This window comes from Centroberyx gerrardi, chromosome 16 (assembly GCF_048128805.1).
Source record: "Centroberyx gerrardi isolate f3 chromosome 16, fCenGer3.hap1.cur.20231027, whole genome shotgun sequence".
In the NCBI taxonomy this organism is placed as follows: Eukaryota; Metazoa; Chordata; class Actinopteri; order Beryciformes; family Berycidae; genus Centroberyx; species Centroberyx gerrardi.
The window spans coordinates 23,455,175-23,470,853 of record NC_136012.1 but is presented as its reverse complement, the minus strand read 5'-3'; the positions used below and the strand labels follow the sequence as shown (position 1 = coordinate 23,470,853).

Genomic DNA, 15,679 nt, shown 5'->3' with positions numbered 1-15,679 from the left:
GAGGAGCACGATGCAGGAGGGAAGGATGGAGAGACTGAAGAAAGGAGAGATGAAATAGGACTGCAGGAAGCTACTTCAGGTGGGGGGATAAGAGAATCTGGAGGCGAGGAGGTAAGAAAACAGAAGGAGTGTGATATCTGTGTCTGTGTGTGTGTGTGTGCAGGTGTGAGTGAGAAAGAGATAGAGAGAGAAAGAGAGAGAGAGAGAGAGAGGGAGAGCAAAATATAGAGACTGACTCTTATGGAGCTGCCACAGAGCTGCTAGCAGATGGCTCTAAGACCAGGATCAGAGACTGGGGACAGCTGAGCCTGTTCAACCTGCCCCAGCCAGCCAGAGCATGGCCAAACACACACACACACACACACACACACACACACACAGTCGTACTGTGCGATAACACACACATACGCACACGCAACCAAAAGCTGCATTCAAACAAACCGATGCAGACTAACGCCTCTGCACACACAAACAAAAGCCAAGATATGAACACGTACTGTTCAACAACTCACATGTACATACACAATTAAAAGGTATGCCAAAAAAACAAAATGATTCAGACTAATGCTTCTGTGCACAGTCACAAGCGCGCACGCACACACACACACACACACACACACACACACACACACACACAAATAGGCCTACAGCAGGTGACAGTATTAGGAGCCAATAGGGTGGGTGTGCTATGTTAAGAGGATTAGTTGCGATTGGCTTTGGGGCTCGTCCATAGTCACGAGATGGGGTGTGTGTGTGTGTGTGTGTGTGTGTGTGTTGGGGGGAGGGGGGGGGCAGTTGGGCTGGTTAGGGACTGTTGCTATAGTTGCCATATTCTACAGCAGCTGGGTTCCTGTGATCTAATTCAGTTTCTTTCTTTGAGTTCTTTTGAGGTGAGTTTTCTTCTCCTCCTCTCGTCTTTCTTCTTTCTTTCTTCATTAAGCGTTTCCTCATTTAAATGTGCAAATAAATGAACTACCTTGCCAGCTAACTACCTAGCAGACTGTGTCAAACTAATCGACTGACCACCTGCCTACCTACTTAGAGGCTTTTTAACCTCACCTGGACACACGTGCACTTTTCTTTTCCTCTGGTCTTTCTTCGCTCTCTGTCTTCTCATTTAAATAAATAAATGCAAATAAATTAACTACTGAACTACCTTGCTTGCTAACTACCTAGAAATCTTCCAGGCTAAATAACTGACTTGACTACTTACCGACGCACCTACTTAGAGGGTTTTTAATCTCACCTGGACAGATTTGTACTTTTCTTTTCTACGTTTCTTTCTTTGTTCAATGTTGTCCTCATGCACAAATAAATTAACTACAGAGCTACCTCACTCGATAGCTACCTAGCCATCTACCAGGCTAACAAACGGACTACTTTCTCCTACTTACTACCTACTTAACTAAACAGAAGGTCCCTGCTGAGGAGCCAACGCCAAGGGGCCGGCTTACCTGGTAAATGTCTGACAGGCTGCTGCTTCCAGAGTCGCTGGTGATACTACATCCTGAGTGGCTGGAGGAGACGTGGGTCACCTGTGGGTGCAAGCCGTCGGCCAGGTGAAGTCTGCTGAAGTCTGCGGGGAGCTGCACGCACACACACACACACACACACATACACATACACACACAACAGACACACACACAGATGGTCAGTATCAGCCAGCTCCCAAACCCCACCGCCACCAGTCACTCACACCAACACTCATGCTGACTGCCGGGCGTTTTAAGTCCAAAAACATGATGTAAAGAAAAATGTCTTCTAGTTATCTCTTATTTGATTTATTTTCCTAACACTTCTCTCCTACTTGATCATTCTATGGTGGACATGACCCTTGCACTCCTTATTATTGATTAAGGAAACATTTTGGTGATCTAGGAATTGAAGCACGTTCTACTTTTTCACTTATAAGTCGCTCTAGAGAAGAGCGTTACCTAAATGCATAAAATGTAAAAATGTAAAATGTAAAAATGTAGTGTATGGGGTTTTAAAGAGAAAGCACACGGTCATGGAATCTAGGTCAATGGCTGCTGTTAAACTTCATTACTTCAACTAGACCTGAATTTATTTTATGGCTGTGGATTATACACCAATTTAAAAAAATATATATTACGTTACATTAAAGATGGGGGGAGAGAGTGAGGGGACGACATGCAGCAAAGGCTGTGGGCTGAGATTCAAACCCATGACACTGTGAGTACACAGTACGCACCTTAACCCACTGAGACACTACAACTCCAATAAATTCACTTCTATTTAAATGAGTAAAAGGCATTTATCTCCGTCTTTATTCCACTCCTGTGATTACACACCAATGTTACCAGAGCATACATGAAAAAATATTAATGAGCCCCTTTGCGAAAGCTCAACTTTATCCAAATAATTCATTATCAGGAAAAGGCAGAAAAAAGGGAAATGTTAATGAAGTTTTTTCCTGCTTTCATGGAATCTGTCAGGAACGTTTACGAAGGTTAACACAATATGGGACTGAATAAATAAGTGATGGCATGACATTTAGAAGCCTTCCCCTCCACCCTTCCCTGATACTGCCAGTTAGCGCACCAAACCATGAAGCCGCTACCAGGCAACACGGCGTATAAGAATCGCAAGTTTTCCAGAAGTGAAGAAAAGAAAGTTTGTATTTTGGAAATTATAAACGAGGTTTTAAAAAGGCCTCATGAATCTAAGTGTCTCTCAGTGCGTAAATGGCAATGTAACCTTTCGACTGACAGGAGAAAAATGCCAAAACTGCAGTAATGTGATTTTTTTACACAACAGAGAGCGATGGGTGCTGAGGATCGACTGTGTTAGCCATAACTGTGCCGGCACGCCTTTCAGGAACTGAGCACAAAAACAAGAAGCAATGATTACACCGAGGAAATACCCTAATTAAAGCATGCAACTCAAATAACCTAAACGAACACCAGGCAGTAATAGGGGAAGCCCGTATGAGTAATGCATAGTGTATAATATACCAGACAGTACTACAGTAATTAGGCGTATTGCAAATGAACCAACCCAGTTTCCTATGGAGATGACCCTGAAATGCAAAATACGCTACATCCCCCCCCCCCCCCATCCCAAGTGCAGTGCAGCAGTGAGAGCAGTGCTGAATTTTAAGGAGGCGAGGAAGAACACAACAAAAACAACTACAGCACTTAGTATAGCGAACGATTTTGTGTTTTGGCTAATGTGTGTACTGGATATGAACACTTCTCACTCCAAATTGAGATATCTTCCCCCTCGAAAAATGTGATACCTTCTCTGACAAAATGATTCCTGGCATGTGAGTGAAAATGTTATTAGTCATCTTGAGTCATTTACTTACAAAATATTATCATGTTATCATCTGTATTTTGTAAATATTGAGCAAATATTGAGGTTAACATTTTATTTCAGGTGACATTTTATTTTATTTTTTTCCAGAATGTATACAGTATTTTGGAATGAAAGTCCTGATATCTGACCAGAATACCAGAGGGACGAGTTATGGATTTAATCAAATGGTATAAACTGGTTCACGAGGCCTGTTGATGTGAATATTTCATGGCTAAATGTTTTATTTACCAATATATTTTGATACTCAGAAGGGAGACTGCACTGTGCCGCTTTCAAGTCCCCCTTTGGCTGTGGCAGATCATCAATATTGAATTTTCACACCTAAAAGTCAAACATGGCTGATTTAACTAGGCTACTTAATTCAGCACAAGATATCTCAGCCAGCATTTTTTTTTTTTTTTTTTTTGGAGAATATGTGCCCTTTGATGGAGAATGAAGACACAGGAGTTAACTTTTCCCATTTCTTTCAACATCTAAATGTTGGTTATATTTAGATATGTTCTTTACTAATTTTAACTCTGGATGGAAGTTATTTTGAACTAACCCCAATTCAAAATATAGGTGTATTTTACTCCGTTGTTACAACTTTGAAAGCCTCAAATCGCATGTACAACTCATCACTAGCTGTCACATACTGTCCTGTACTGGTATAGAAAGGTCAGACTATGAATTTCAGAGTGAAAACAGACTTCGCTCTAATAAATCGTGATGTAAATAAAGCCTGCGGTGGTGCGACAGCGGACAGAACGCGCTGTACTGCAATCACTGAAGGGAGCGTGAACTCTTCCCATCTGAGCCGCACAGGTAAAATAGTCTCTTAAATAGGTTGGATCTCGATGTCTCCTTCCCCAAAATGCACTCTGGGGTGTGAATGACTACACCGTCACAGATAGGTTTGGAAATCAGTCTCAACAGCAGCGACGCTGTGAAGTCTCACTTGGATGACAAATGGAATAGATTGGATTGGAATACATCTGGAGGTTCATTTGCAAGTAAATGGGTTTGGGCCGTCATCTCCTCTCAAACGTACTGTGAGAAAACCTCCATCGTCACCGCTTCTGAAGCACTCATCTGCATTATAGCTTAATTAAAGAGTTTCGGAAGAGGGGGACAAGAGTTTTTCTGCCAGAATTAACACTATGGTGTAGGGGAAACTAGTTTTGACTAAACGACTTCTCAATATTCATGAACTGTACCCTGAGAACGGTAAAAGTGAAGAGCTTGAAGCAGTTGTAGCACCGAATTGATTTCGCACAGTTATAGTTGAGAAGTGTGCCGAGTTATTTAGGGCACTTTTGTTAGCTGCAGCCTACATGGTTTCTAATGTTTGTGAGGGGAAATCTGAATTTGAGATATCGCTATTCACAGTGCGTGCTTTTCTGTGTCTTTGTGCTATAAGTGTGTCAAGAGAGTGAGAGGCAGACAGAGCACTCTGTGCGGTTCCAATGGCGCTGAGGTGTGATGTGATTATACTGTGTCAAAGATTGCCATCACGTTTAATTATCTGGCTGGCTGCACTAACCAAAATGGCCGACCGGAGGGGCCAGTCGCTAACCCCCTCAGGCTGCTGTTTCCCATCCCCTCATCTGGTCCAATTCACTCTGAACGCCTCCAGCTGACTTCCACATTATTACTGACTGGACACTATTGTGTTATGGTGATGAATGTCATTGTTCATTTGAAACTGCGCTAGCTAAACCAAATCACATTTCCTGTTGATGACTTTTGGGACAAAAGACACATTATGGCTCAGTGTATCACTCTCTAATACAAACCTTGGAAATGAAGTCACTGTGAAGCTAGGTAACATCTTAAACTCACAATTCTAGCTTTATATTATTGTGATGTTACATTTATCATCTGGGTACTGTGGCTTTGACCCTCCACTCCTTACTATCAGTGTAATCTTGGCCATACTGACATTCAAACACATTGCTGCACTGATTGCAAGTCACTCTAGATAAGAGCATCAGTTAAATGCCTACAGTGTGAACGTAGCTGTAATATTATGGTAATAATATTGAAGATAATATTATGGTAATGCTGATTCAATGAGTAGAAGCGCACTGTGGGTAAATTGAGTTTTCTCATTATTAACAGTACAAGACCAGTCATGTGGAGTTTTGTCGATGCAGACTTCCAACCAGACACTGGAGGTCTGCATGTCAACAGTAATACCCCCTCCCGCCCCAACACTCACAAGCCCCGCCTCCTGGAAAAAGGGAGGACAGAGGAGAGGGATAGAGGGAGAGATAAAGGGAGGAATGGAAAGAGGGATAAAGGGAGGGATAGAGGGAGGAGGGGGGGGGGGATAATAAACACTTCATCCTTTCTCTCCACTCATTTAGGTCATCCGTCTGTCAGTCAATAAGCCATGGTCCATTCAGCCCATGAGCATTTGGTCCGCTGACCTCTTCTGTCCATTGGCATGCTAGAGACTGGGCCAAGATGGACGCCACCACAACATTAAACAGCTTTTCTAATCAGCGGGCACAACGGGACGGTAACTGCTCGCCGGTCGCGTGTACAGTAAGCTGTCAGGCCTGAATGCTATACAGAGTTTATGTTAGGTTAGCGATGCGGTTGGTGATATCCTCAGCATCAACCAGAACTTAAAAAACGTGATTAGCCTCCTACCTTTATGTAGGCCTGTCAGTGCTCCTGTGCTCTACATTCAATGTTCTCTGGCAAACAAATGAAATGAGCTCTTCAAAACCATGAGCCAAAAATATTTACAATCAGCTGTCACAGGAGGATTAAGCATTGCTCTAATGCTCGACCCACAACACACAGTTCCGCCTACATGTGAGCAGATGTGCCGCTCCTTAAATTACACTGTAGACCTAATGACCTAGATTGCTGGGCGGAAACCCTGTGGAAGCGCTGGCTGGCTCTCAATCTCTTTACCGCTTTTATACAGTAAGCTGAGGGTGAAGCTGTGCTACTGCACTGGAAGGCCAAGCCCAGAACTGCTTGGCCTGTTGGTGAGCTTGACTTCTTCCAACGTTTTATGGCGTTCTAAGCATGGTAGAGCGTCAGAAAATGCCTCATAGTTTCAGCGAAGGGTCAAATTTCATGGGACGGAAATTTCTACATTTCTGGATGAAATTGTGATATTAGGGAGCTAAAACTGACAACGAAACGATTTCTCTTTCAGAACTCAAGCGGCTGAAACCGCTCGAGGCCGTCCTGCCGTTTTAAACATTTTAGACGTGGCTACAACTGTGCCTACTTGTTAAAGAATGGAAAACTGTCGATGTTGGAGGACTAAGAGACAGCGGCCACATCCCAGAGTTTCCCCCGACCATGGCGGCAGCTTCTCGCTTTCCTGAGCCAGGCGGATCAAGAGATTAAAGCCCTTTCGGCAGGGTGTCCGATTAAATGGGCCTGATATGCTCTCTGGGCTTTCCCCTCCCTGGTGACAGCTCCACCACTCAGTACCACACAGGCCAGCACTTAGACAGGGGGAGATGATTATACGCAATGAGGCATACAGGCCACCATACTATTATCATAATGCTTTGTTGCTGAGTTTTATTCCAGATGTCAACCATTTTTTTTTTTAAGTAAGCTTTACTCCTATAAAATCAATGATTGACAGCAAGAAGATAAAGACATAGTCTGCTGTTTTTTAAAGGACAGTGAGTAACTCAAGTCCATGGTTAACAAAATTACACTTTTTTTGTATTTTACAGATATTAAATGATGAACTTCATGTGACGATCTCAAAATGGCTGTATAGTATTTTGGAAATAAAGTTTTAAATTATACTTATTCTGCAATCTTGAGTTAGAGGAATAACCTATATTGAGGTATACTTCATAACTAAATTGATTAGACTGCTATAATATGAAAAACATAATGCTAACATTAATTTCCTGACCAACTAATAAAATAAATCAACAATACGAACTGTTAATTCCTTGTCCATAAGCATATTGCTGCTACTGGATAAAAAAAAACATATCCATATATAAAAAGTAAGAAAAAAACATCTTATTTCCTCATTGACACCAATGTATATTTGAAGCAGTGGGGGTTTAATAAGATTCAAGGGTTTATGGTTGATGAAATACACCTAACACATAAATGTAAACCATCAATTCTTGTCTACTATATCAGTGGTATATCAGTACAAACTCCCCCATTACAATTTCCACTAAATTTACTAAGCAAGCCCAGACTGGATAAAATATTTGTGCCCCCGTCTTCAGTACATGGACATCAGTTCTATAAAATGTTAAGAGATAAGGAGACAGCATCTGGGGCTATCACCAAAAGATAAAGCCATAAAAGTCCATAAAAGCCTAACAAATCAAAATGAATTGTATTGCATGGCGTAAAACGGCGTGTGCCTTCTTGCAGACCGAAGATAAAATGGAACCAAAAGAGGGGAAATCACACAGGTCTATATAACAAAGATAAGCAAACTGGGGATTACACATACAGCAGCCAATGGCCATGGGCCTACTACGATGATGTCATTACTGTAATAAGATCCGGTGGCTGTTATTGACTTTACCCATGGTGGGTTTCCTGCTGGGCCAAATGAATATTTACACAGGCCTCCATTAATATGCTAAAAAAACAGCTTATTTAATATGGAGCGCGAGAGAGAAGCAGGGAGAGAGGTGAACATAAAGATCTAGCTGAGATCTAGCTTTTTCACTACCCATGGTAGTGAAAAATACAATGAATTTAAAAATTTAACAGTGAAAATAAAAATCTTTGAGGCAGATGAAGGCTCATATCTATCCTCGCTCTAAAATATGTTACTACCTTCCATGTGCTGAGGGACAGCCAATGGAAAAATTAGCCAAATTTAGATTATTATGTTTTTATGTTTTCCATAATTGTCATTTACAGTTTCCATACATGTGTTCGCTTGCTTGCTTGTTTGTTTACTCGAGGTTGAGCTGTATGGATGTTGGGCTTTAAACATGCTTTGGCAGTGTAAGAATGGTGTTATCCTGCTATTAAAGATTCTTGAATGAGAGATAAGTGTTCCTTTAAAGGATATGTAGTGCTGTTTTGGCAAGCCTTATGAAAAAGAACTGTATCAATCCTATATTAAATTTTATGAGGATATTTTAAGAGTGTAGTGGCTACTGCTCACCTGGCTGAGACTTTCTGCCAAGGTGTTGGATAACCAGTCAAACAGTGAAGAAGAGGATGTGTCATAGTAAAACCCTACAGAACAATTGATACAGTATAGTTCAAGTTGAAGTCAATTCAATCAATTTACCATAGGAGATTAAAAAGAGTACCATTACATATGATAAGGGTCTCTATAAACTCACAACTGAGTACCACAGACAAGCCATAAATCCCTATAGGACTATTATAGAAATATTATGGTGATTTTTCGTTAGGGATCTGTGCTCTGCAGTCTAGGATCTGTCAATCATTATGATTTACAGCCCGGTGTGCGCGTGTGTGTGTGTGTGTATGTGTGTGTGTGTGTGTGTGGCCCCGGTGTGTGAATGATGCCAGCGGCGCTGACAGCCGATCAATCCATTTACCGTTCAAGTGCAGATCAGTCCTGTAGCAGCTCTGGCCTCCAAATGTCTGGCAGCTGCTGGCTGTGTCCAGCACCATGGACAGCACCGGCAGCAGTGGTAAATAAACCGGTGGGTAAACTAGGACTTCCACTCGGTGATCATTATATCAAACAACCACCAGTACAACCAAAAATCTATTATATTTCAGAGAGGCACTGGTTTATGCCTTTTCTCATTTACAAACCCCTATTTTACGTCAATCTGATCCTCCTTACCATGATCTATACTAGGATTTTACTCCCATAAAGATTTAGGTCAGGCTGAAAAAGGTGGGTTAACCCTCCACTACATCCCTGCACATTACATTAACACCCCACCACCCCTCCCTCCCCGCCCCAAATCCATTCTCTGATCTATTGCTTGTACAGTATTTTTTCCCCAAAGCAAACGACACCGGCGTGGCAATTTCATGGGCGCGCCGTGCGGACCCACAATCAAGTATTGTCACCTTAGTGCGTCGTAAAACATAATGAGGGCACAGACGTCGGTCGTAAACCACACACACCACCCTTGCAAATGAGTGTGTGTGTGTGTGTGTGTGTGTGTGTGTGTGTGCCCTAGCGAAAAATCACCTATAACATCCCTATAGGAACTTTAAGCGCGTCTGTGACTCAGTATTGGGTTTGTAGTGACCATGTTTCATCTCCTATGACATCACTATAATATTCCTATGATATTCCTATAGGATATTTTATAGGCCTAGTTGTGCTGATATTTGTATAGCACCCTTCTAAAATATATTATAAGATTGCTATAGTTATTTTTTTCATAAGGATACGTAAGTGCGCGTGTGTGTGTGTATGTGCGCGCGTGTGTGTGACAGCAAGCACATGGCGGCCGTTTCTACAACACACTGACACACATCGGAGGCTCGACAGGGAAATGATAAGGCTGTGAGCGAACCGTTCGGGTTTCGGTCTCGTCCTTGGCCCGCCCTGCGTTCATTCATCTTGTGCAGGCTCGATAGAAATCCGATGCACATCCATTATACGGCCGGTAATCATATCTAGCGGGTCATAAATGAGAGAAAAAAAAAAGATGGAGAAAAAAAACCTTGCACGTCAATAGGCTACTTACCGGGGTTTTATCTTGCTGGCTCGGGACTCCATGGTTGTCTGATGCTGCTAATGGTTTCATAATGAAAAAATGTTCACCGGGCTAAAATCTAACATCCTGGACCTGCTCTATGCTACAGCACAGACCCCCATCTTCATCCAGCCGCCTGTCCGCTCCCCTCCCTCGGCTCCACCGTCTCCCTGTCTCTCTGGATGCAGGAGGCGGCTTGATAGTTTTGGGAGTATCCGCTGTTCGCTGGCCTGATTAGGCTCTCCAACCCCACCAGCTCCTGCGTTTATTCCAGCCTCCCTGCTGCTTCCCAGGGAAATAGATTAAAAAAAAAAAAAAAAAAAAACGACGAGGAGGAAGAGAGAAAAATATCCTTCTATCCAAGAGAGGACGAACCAGCCTCTTCTCTTCCCCCACTTGACAATCACATCTCCAGCCGGAGAGCAGCGGCGCGCCGATAATAAAGCAGAAAATAGAAAAAAAATGAGAAAAATGGCTGACAACACTTTCACTCACGTTTGCTCCCTCCGCCTTCCCTCTCCCTTTCTAGCCTCCCCTCCCCTCGCTCTCCCGACGGTAGAGCTACACACGCAAACACACGCGTATACGCACCGACCGCGCAAACACACACACGCCTTTACGCACCATTAGATTATTTGGAGACCGAGGAGCCAGCCTCCACCGAGCTTTGTTAACCCTGTTGGTTTGTTTGTGACCGGAGCAGGAGGATGAGTGTACGCGTGTGTGTGCGTGCGTGTGTGTGTGTGTGTATATGAGTGTGTGTCGGAGAATGGGGGCGGGGGGTGGGGGGGTGGAATAAGGACCTCCTCCCTGCCTGACAGTGATGCTGTAAGAGCAGCCACTATGGCTCCTCTGGATGGCTTAAAACACCCTCATCGCAGATAGAGAGACGAGAGAGGAGAGGAAACGAGGGAAAGGAGAGAAGGGTGGATGAGAAAAGGCAGTGTGGGAGGAGGAGGAAAAGGGAGGTACAGAGAGAGAGAGAGATATGGAGAGATGAAATTACATGAAATACAAAGCAAGACACCAGGCAAGACAGAGGTAAAATGCACAGTCAAGTGGAGGAAAAATCTAACGGGTGAGATGGATAGATTGATAGATGGATGGATAGAGGGAGGGAGGAGAGGAGCCCAGTGCGAGTAATGCCATTATCACGCTCACTTCGGCACAAGACCGCGGCTGCAGCCGGTTGGCATAGTAACGGAATGAGGGAAAGCCATTTCCTGGGTGGAGAGAGAGAAAACAGAGAGAAGCAGCATCTCCTCTTGCGAGAAAGAGAGAGAGTAAAAGAGGGATACAGAGAGAGACAGCAGCATCTCTGCTTGAGAGAGAGTGAGAAAGGGGGTAGAAGAGGGAGACAGACAGAGAGAGAGAAGGGCTACGATAAAAACAAGCTCAAAGACAGCATGAAACAGGCGTAGGAGGAGGAAAGAACAGTGTTTGAAATGGGCAGCTGCACCAGTGTTGAGACTGGTGGCAGTGATGTCACTGCTGTCACTCAGCTGGAATAGCCACGGCAACTGGGTGACCGCCGCCCCCATCACCCCCCCTCCCCCCGGGGCCTTTAGTTGCTGTGGCGACGGAAGCAGCGAGACATGGTAAAATGGAGGAGGGAGGGGAGGGGAGGGGGTGATGTGTGTGTGTGTGTGTGTGTGTGTGAAAGAGAAAGAAAGAGAGAGAAATTGGTGATGGACTCCCCCCACTTCACCTTCGTCCAGCTGTACCAGACTGAGCAGTACCATCGCTAACAGAGCTGAAATATCTAGAAAATGACAAATAACCACCTCTCACTCTGCTGCACGCACGCACACACACACACACACACACACATAACTATCTCAACCATCACCTCTCTGCTTTGTGAGAGGAAGAGCAAGAGTGAGCAGAGAGAAAGACTGTGTGTGTGTGTGTGTGTGTGTGTGTGTGTGTTTTGGGGGTAGGCCATGCCCCTGGAGGCTCTCTGGTTATTGGATGCACAGAAGGTCCCATATATGAAGGCCATCCCTCCTGACTGACAGGGAGATATGAGGAGGACGGCACTTTAAATGACAAAGACGCGTCGAGCAACAATGGGATTTAAAGGCCATCCCAGACAATAAACAATAGACCAGCAACTGTTTATCTCCAAATGGCAAAATAATCAGCTGGCAATTCATATCTGCAACCAAAACACAAAGGACTATGACAAAATATTACCTATTAAGACTGTCACTATAATTTTAGTATTATTAATTAATTATCCATACCTCAATGAGTAAAAAACAAAGCCTTGTTTTATTTGTATTTACTTTACTTGTCATTTATGCATTTTGTTGTACTCTCATTTTCCCACTTGTCTTTTCAGACAATTACTTTGTTTCCCAGTTCATTTGTGTTTTTGCTTGTCATCTAGATTTTTTTTTTCCTGTTTTGTTTTTATTGAGAAACAGAACAATCAACTACATTAGTAGTATTAGTATAAATACTAATTATTAGTATTAATATCATTAGTATTGAATTGCAATACTTTGGGCATTACAAAATCTGATCATTTGCAACATTATTTACATTTGTGTACAGGAATCATGATAATATATCTGAAGCTCATTGTTGATGATCATCTCTAAAGTGTGCAAACACCCACACACATACAAGTAGTTTCTGACTGATTAATGCAAGGCATAAAAAAAGCACAATGCATATTTCAACAACAACAACAAATCCAATAAAACCAATAAAACACTTGACACATTTCCTGTGCATCCAGACGGCTGAGGCTGGAGCTATTTGTCATGGTGAATAAGAGCCTAGCCGCTCTGCTTTAGACAATGCCTAGAAAGCAGCGTAGTACGGTCTGTTTCTGGAGCTCCTCCAGTCATGGCAGCGGGAAGGGAGGGGGTGGGGGGTGGGGGGGAGCTGGAGACCCGGTATGACATCACCCCTCCTGCCCCGAGCAATGATGTAATGCATCAAAACAACAAAAAAGCTCAGGTGCTTTGCCGTCGAGCCCAGTCATTAACGTCTCCAGCAATCGTCGGGGGGGAGGACCGGGGCATCATTACATCACCGCGGCAACGGGGTCGCGTCTGGGGAATATCAGCCCCGCTGCCCAACCCCCCGTTTAATGCTTTCGAGGAACAAACAAGCCTATTAATCAGTTTTTCTACTGAGTAATCACAATGTAAATGGAAAGGGGAAGAGGCAGGAGTGTATCGATCTTAGGTGATTGTGACAGTGACGTGACAACGCCGCTTGAGAGTAACATGAATGCATTCAAATTCAATTGAAGCCTGTGCTAAATGCATGAGGTGGGGAGGGGGGGGGGCGGTACCTCGTCTGCCATTTGTAAACACAGTTTGCGAACCCAGCGTGGCTGCAACTGTTCCATGCATTATGGGTATAGGTCATGTGATGGTGTTTGCTTGCCGATGCGTAGCATTAGAGCCATAAAAACCTCATTACTCAGTTGGATGACACACCCGTGCACTAACACATATGCACACGCACACACACACACACACACACACACACACACACACAGGCGAAAGCTTCAAGGAGGTCCATTTAGAAAATCAAAACGATGAACAGAAATACTGAGAAGAAAAAATTGATCTTTACAGAGGTTCACCAGCCCTCTACTCAGTAAATTCATAGCACATCCAGCAGAAAGTCAAGTGTACACCATCTCTAAATGCCATCTATTCCATTTAACTCTCTCCATTAAAACCAAGTTCATAAAAACAGCAGAAGTTCATAACCTTTACATTTCAAGCATTTAGCTGATGATTTTACCCAGAGCGACTGAGGACACCAGCAGAGCAAGCTGAGATTCTTCCACTCCTACATTACAGCCATAAAGCAGCAGAGCAATGTAACAACTTCAGCATGGTAAAGTACAAGAAAAATGCTGCATTCAACACACACACATAGACGGACACGCACGCACATATACACACAAAGTCCTGCTTCACATTTGATGACGCCAATGGTAAGCATACATTAAAACTGGTTAACAAAACAACTTGATAACAAGACAACATGTCATGTCTGGACTGCTGTCCACGGTCCAGCTCCTCCTACTGCAGTTTTACCTACGTACATTTTTAACTGAGACCATTATCCAGAGTGACTTTACAATGAGAGAGCGGAGGTGGGGTGAGATTAGGGGTTTGGTGACATCCATTATCACACACTGGCTAGAGGAAGGCTTCCGGTTTCTCTACAGCTAACGGGAAGAGGATTTCTGAGCTGAACGGCGAGGCATATCAGGAAAGCAAACAGGAGAGGGAAGAGGAGGAAAGAAAAAAAAAACCTGAAACTGTTTAGAATGAAACGATACTTTGGATATCTCACAAGAATATTCAGGAGCAATCAGCCAAGATCAGAACAAGCCAAACCATGTTAAAATACATTATACATCAGCAGACACTCTTCCTCATACAGTTCTTGAAGCTCCCATTCATACATCTTACAGGCATTTTGGTGGCACTCTTAACCAGAGTGACTTACAGTGAGTGAGCAGGTAGTTTTTCAGTGTCTTACTCAAGGAAACTTCGACAGGACACATGGCTGTTGATGGACACACATTGGCTATTACAGGATCAAACTTGTGACATGCTAGGATTTATTGCTTTGTGATTGACCTTATTCACCTTCTGAAGACACTCCCTCAATCAAAGTAGAGAAAACACAACTGAACGCTCCTGACGTTGCCACCTTGGTGCATTAATCTTTGACATCAGTCCCATTGCGACAGCTCTAAACAGAATTCTTAGAATGAGAAAGATGATCGAATAAAAAAAAAGACTACGTTTTCGTAGCTGCTACAGCCCCAGGCATTATTTCATTTATCCCGCTGTTGTCACCTCTGCAATGCAAACCCAGGCAGACACAAGCATGTTTAAAAAAGACTACATTTGTAGATTCATGGGGCAAAAAATCTGTCGCAATCTTGCAGCTCCTTCAAATTGCATGAATGAAAAAGAACCAAACCAATGAAACAAATCCAGCTACTCTCGGATAAACATTGACAGATGTGTAATACTGTTGGTAGGTGTATGGAAAGTTGATCAGTACCTAGAAGTTTCCGGATGAGGTTAAAGCCTAACTGTGGCGGTGACCAACCGGAAGTCTTTAACCTTAGAAGGTCAGGGGAGCTTAGTGGATCAGTGGGCTAGGGAGCCATGTACTGTAACATGGTTCAACATGGTGGGTTTGAGTCTGGCTCATGTCTTCCCCTCTTTCTCTCTCGCCCAATTGTCCTGTTTCTTTTCACGGCATGCAACTTAATAAAGCAGAAATACCACAAACACAATCTTAAACCATAGAACCATAGAAGGTCAAGGTAGAGTGCCTTAAGAAAGATTGTTGACGAAAAATCTCAATTTAATCTGGATTAATTCAACACAAAATACAGAAAAAGTCAAGGGGTTTCAATACTTTCTGAAGGCAAGGTAAGCTTAACTTAAAAACCTACCCTAAAACATTTTAACACTGCGACGTACCTTGCATTTCTGGGCCCATTTTGGTGTTTGGTGGTGTAACTTTCTTATTCCAGCGGATACCTGGCCAAATGTAGACGACATTACGTCACATTCAGATATTTCCAGCACAGCTACAATGAAGTTTGACAACAGAAAATGTTTCAGCTGTCTAAAACATCAACGGTAAACATCAGGTTTTGGTCTCAGCCCCTCAGAATCCAAGTAATCCAT

The 15,679-nt window shown here is 43.3% G+C and overlaps 1 protein-coding gene across 4 annotated transcripts in view; it reads right to left on the bottom strand.

Moving 5' to 3' along the window:
- rapgef2b (Rap guanine nucleotide exchange factor 2b) overlaps positions 1 to 15,679 on the bottom strand; it is a 108,883-nt gene that overhangs the window by 28,969 nt on the left and 64,235 nt on the right. Inside the window, exon 7 of one of the 4 annotated variants that reach the window (XM_078289108.1) lies at positions 1,455 to 1,586. The exons of the other annotated variants lie outside the window; for them this stretch is intronic. Coding sequence (XP_078145234.1) covers positions 1,455 to 1,586 — 132 coding nt within the window. The remainder of the gene's footprint in view (positions 1 to 1,454; positions 1,587 to 15,679) is intronic. 4 annotated transcript variants of the gene reach the window in all.